The sequence below is a fragment of the Carcharhinus amblyrhynchos genome, unplaced genomic scaffold (genome assembly GCF_965287045.1).
Source record: "Carcharhinus amblyrhynchos unplaced genomic scaffold, sCarAmb.v2.hapA chromosome_1026, whole genome shotgun sequence".
In the NCBI taxonomy this organism is placed as follows: domain Eukaryota; kingdom Metazoa; phylum Chordata; class Chondrichthyes; order Carcharhiniformes; family Carcharhinidae; genus Carcharhinus; species Carcharhinus amblyrhynchos.
In genome coordinates, this window is record NW_027650766.1 from 803 (window position 1) to 5000 (window position 4198).

Here is a 4198-nt window from a genome sequence, read left to right on the forward strand (position 1 = left end):
CCTAAAAACCTGAAGCTCTCTCGACCTTTTGTACTTGGTCCCTGTTGACGTAGACGGGGCATGTTCTCCTTTACGTTTCCTGATGTTGTATTCTTGTGGGTAGGACCATCGATCTTTTGGATAAACCCATTTGTTTCACTGATGTTCTATAGGGAAGGAAATTTTCTGTCCTTATCCAGCCTACACATGACTCCGGAGTCACACAGTGACACCTTACCTGCTTCAGAAGCCAAGGGCAATTGGGTTGAGCAGAATGCAGGCTTTTTGCCAGTGACACTCGTCTGGTCTCCGAACAAAAGACAAACCTTTTCTCTCTCCAAAGGTTTCTCGCTGGGACACACCGTTCAGTCTCACACCAAAGGCATCTGGATGTGGTGTTTGGCTCACCCGCAGAAGACAGATCAGCAACTTCTCCTGTTGGACTGCGAGGGCATTGGAGATCCGGAAAAGGTGAGACTCACACTTCTCACCCATCCCCGCTCTTTCATTCCCTTCAAAAAATGGCTCCCCCGCCTTTCAAATTCCATTCCCTGACCCCGCCTCGATTCCCAGACCAAAGAATGAAACCATTAAAAATAAAACGCTTGCTATTTCGCTCTGATATAAGCCTCCGCTACATAAGAACATAAGAAATAGGAGCAGGAGTAGGCCATCTAGCCCTTCGAGCCTGCCCCGCCATTCAATAGGATCATGGCTGATCTGTCGTGGCTCAGTTCCACATTCCCGCCCTCTCCCCATAACCCTTAATCCCCTCGCTTATCAAAAACCCATCAACCCGCGTCTGAAAAATATTTAGCGAGGCAGCCTCCACCACTTCAACGGGCAGAGAATTCCAGAGATTCACCACCCTTTGAGTGAAGAAGTTCTTCCTCAACTCTGTTCTAAACCGCACCCCCTTTATCTTGAGGCTGTGCCCCCTAGTCCTACTGTCCTTTCTGAGTGGGAAGAGTCTCTCCACCTCTATCCTATCCATCCCATTCATCATCTTATAAGTCTCAATGAGATCTCCCCTCATTCTTCTAAACTCTAACGAGTACAAGCCTAGTTTATTCAGCCTCTCCTCATAGCTCAACCCCCTCAACTCCGGCATCAGCCTAGTAAACCTCCTCTGCACTCACTCCAAGGCCAAAATATCCTTGTGTAAGTACGGCGCCCAAAACTGCACGAGATTAGGGCTACATGGTTGATTTCACAACCACCCGTTATCACAGCAGGGTGCCTGACATTTCACAGACAGGCTTCCATCTGCAAGGAAAGAGCGCAGAAAAGATTTACTAGGATGCTACTGAGACTTGATGGATTGAGTTATAAGGAGAGGCTGGATAGACTGGGACTTTTTTCTCTGGAGCGTAGAGGGGTGATCTTATAGAGGTCTATAAAATAATGAGGGGCACAGATCAGCAAGATAGTCAATATCTTTTCCCCAAAAGGTAGGGGAGTCTAAAACTAGAGGGCAGAGGTTTAAGGTGAGAGGGGAGAGGGTCCAGAGGGGCAATTTTTTCACCCAGAGGGTGGTGAGGGTCTGGAACGAGCTGCCAGAGGCAGTAGTAGAGGCGGGTACAATTTTATCTTTTAAAAAGACAGTTACAAGGGTACGATGGGTATAGAGGGATATGGGCCACACGCGGGCACTTGAGATTAGCTTAGGGGTTAAAAAAAAGGGGCAGCATGGACAAGTTGGCCCGAATGGCCTGTTTCCCTGCTGTAAATCTCTGTGAGTGAGTTTTTAAGAAGTTGGCATCTCCCAGCAGGGACCCAAGCTGGGAATCGAACCGGGGTCCCTGGCGCTGTGAGGTCGCAGTGTTAACCCACTGTGCCACCCCCTTCAGTGTATCATCAATAAAAATATCAGGGAACTAGGAATCTACTGATGACCGATTGTGCCAAAAACCCACCCGGGTTCACTGACGTCCGTTCGGGGGATGGGAATCTGCTGTAGTTACCCTGGTCTGGCCCAGATGTGACCCACGGGTCAACTGCCCCCACAGGCAACCCCAGGGATAGGCAATAAGTTCCAGTCCAGCCAGACGGTCAGCCAGACAGCCAGAGAACCGGCCAGACAGCCAGGGAACCGGTCAGAGAACCGGCCAGACAGCCAGGGAACCGGTCAGAGAACCGGCCAGACGGAGAACCGGCCAGACGGAGAACCGGTCAGAGAACCGGCCAGACAGCCAGGGAACCGGCCAGAGAACCGGCCAGAGAACCGGCCAGCCGGAAAACCAGCCAGACAGAGAACTGGCCAGACGGAGAACCGGCCAGAGGGAGAACCGGCCAGACAGAGAACGGGCCAGAGAACCAGTCAGACAGAGAACTGGCCAGACAGAGAACCGGCCAGACGGAGAACCGGTCAGACGGAGAACCGGCCAGACGGAGAACCGGTCAGACGGAGAACCGGCCAGACGGAGAACCGGTCAGACGGAGAACGGGCCAGAGAACCAGTCAGACAGAGAACTGGCCAGACAGAGAACCGGCCAGACGGAGAACCGGTCAGACGGAGAACCGGCCAGACGGAGAACCGGTCAGACGGAGAACCGGCCAGACGGAGAACCGGTCAGACGGAGAACAGGCCAGACGGAGAACCGGCCAGACGGAGAACCGGCCAGACGGAGAACCGGTCAGACAGAGAACCGGCCAGACGGACCGGTCAGATGGAGAACGGGCCGGACGGAGAACCGGTCAGACAGAGAACCGGCCAGATGGAGAACAAGCCAGACAGAGAACCGGCCAGACGGAGAACCGGCCAGACAGAGAACCGGTCAGACAGAGAACCGGTCAGACAGAGAACCGGCCAGACGGAGAACCGTCCAGACGGAGAACCGGTCAGACGGAGAACCGGACAGAGAACCGGCCAGACGGAGAACCGGCCAGACAGAGAACCGGCCGGACAGAGAACCGGCCAGACGGAGAACCGGCCAGACAGAGAACTGGCCAGACAGAGAACCGGCCAGACGGAGAACCGGCCAGACGGAGAACCGGCCAGACGGAGAACCGGTCAGACAGAGAACCGGCCAGACGGACCGGTCAGACGGAGAACGGGCCGGACGGAGAACCGGTCAGACAGAGAACCGGCCAGACGGAGAACAAGCCAGACAGAGAACCAGCCAGACGGAGAACCGGCCAGACAGAGAACCGGTCAGACAGAGAACCGGTCAGACAGAGAACCGGCCAGACGGAGAACCGGTCAGACGGAGAACCGGACAGAGAACCGGCCGGACGGAGAACCGGCCAGACAGAGAACCGGCCAGACAGAGAACCGGTCAGACGGAGAACCGGTCAGACGGAGAACCTGCCAGACAGACGGAGAACCCTCATGTCCCCATGAATGAATCTTAAACAGGAATCTGGGGGCGGCTCTGGGGTAAGTTGGGGGGGTGCGGGCAGGGGGTGGAGGGGAGTCTGGAATCGGCTGACCCCGTGGCCCCCTTCTCACTCCTGTCTCTCTGTCTCTGACCCTCAGGGCGACGAACAGAACGATAACTCCATCATGGCTTTAGCCGTCCTCCTCAGCAGCCTGTTTGTCTACAACAGCAAGGATATTATCCAGCAGACGTCCCTGAGGGACCTCCAGTATCCTTACCCCCCCGCACCCCCCCCCCACCCCCGCTGCCACCCCCACCCACCCCCACCCCCACCCACACCCACACCCCCACCCACACCCGGACCTTCCACGAGGAACACACAGCCGGATAACTTTTCCAGATTTGATTTATTATTGTCACGTGTATCGGGATACTGTGAAAAGTATTGTTTCTTCTGCGCTACACAGACAAAGCATACCGTTCATAGAGCACAGAGGGGAGAGGGAAAAGCATTGGGTGCCGAATATACTGTTACAGTCACAAATAGGGCCCAGACATTGATCAGTTTAATATATGGTGGCTCTCTGTACTTTCTACACTGACTGGTGTCTCTCAGTCCCCTCTCTCTCTCTCAGGGAGATATCTGTACACTGACTGGTGTCTCTCAGTCCTCTCTCTCTCTCTCAGGGAGATATCTGTACACTGACTGGTGTCTCTCAGTCCCCTCTCTCTCTCAGGGAGATATCTGTACACTGACTGGTGTCTCTCAGTCCCCTCTCTCTCTCTCTCTCAGGGAGATATCTGTACACTGACTGGTGTCTCTCAGTCCCCTCTCTCTCTCTCTCAGGGAGATATCTGTACACTGACTGGTGTCTCTCAGTCCCCTCTCTCTCTCTCAG

The 4198-nt window shown here is 54.6% G+C and overlaps 1 protein-coding gene across 1 annotated transcript in view; it reads left to right on the forward strand.

The window, feature by feature from the left end:
- The first annotated feature begins 330 nt into the window (after positions 1–330).
- LOC145340445 (guanylate-binding protein 3-like) overlaps positions 331–4198 on the forward strand; it is a 17516-nt gene continuing 13648 nt past the window's right edge. Inside the window, exons 1-2 of the mRNA XM_080184912.1 lie at positions 331–450; positions 3458–3567. Of these exons, the coding sequence (XP_080041038.1) occupies positions 370–450; positions 3458–3567 (191 nt within the window). The 5' untranslated portion in view covers positions 331–369. The remainder of the gene's footprint in view (positions 451–3457; positions 3568–4198) is intronic.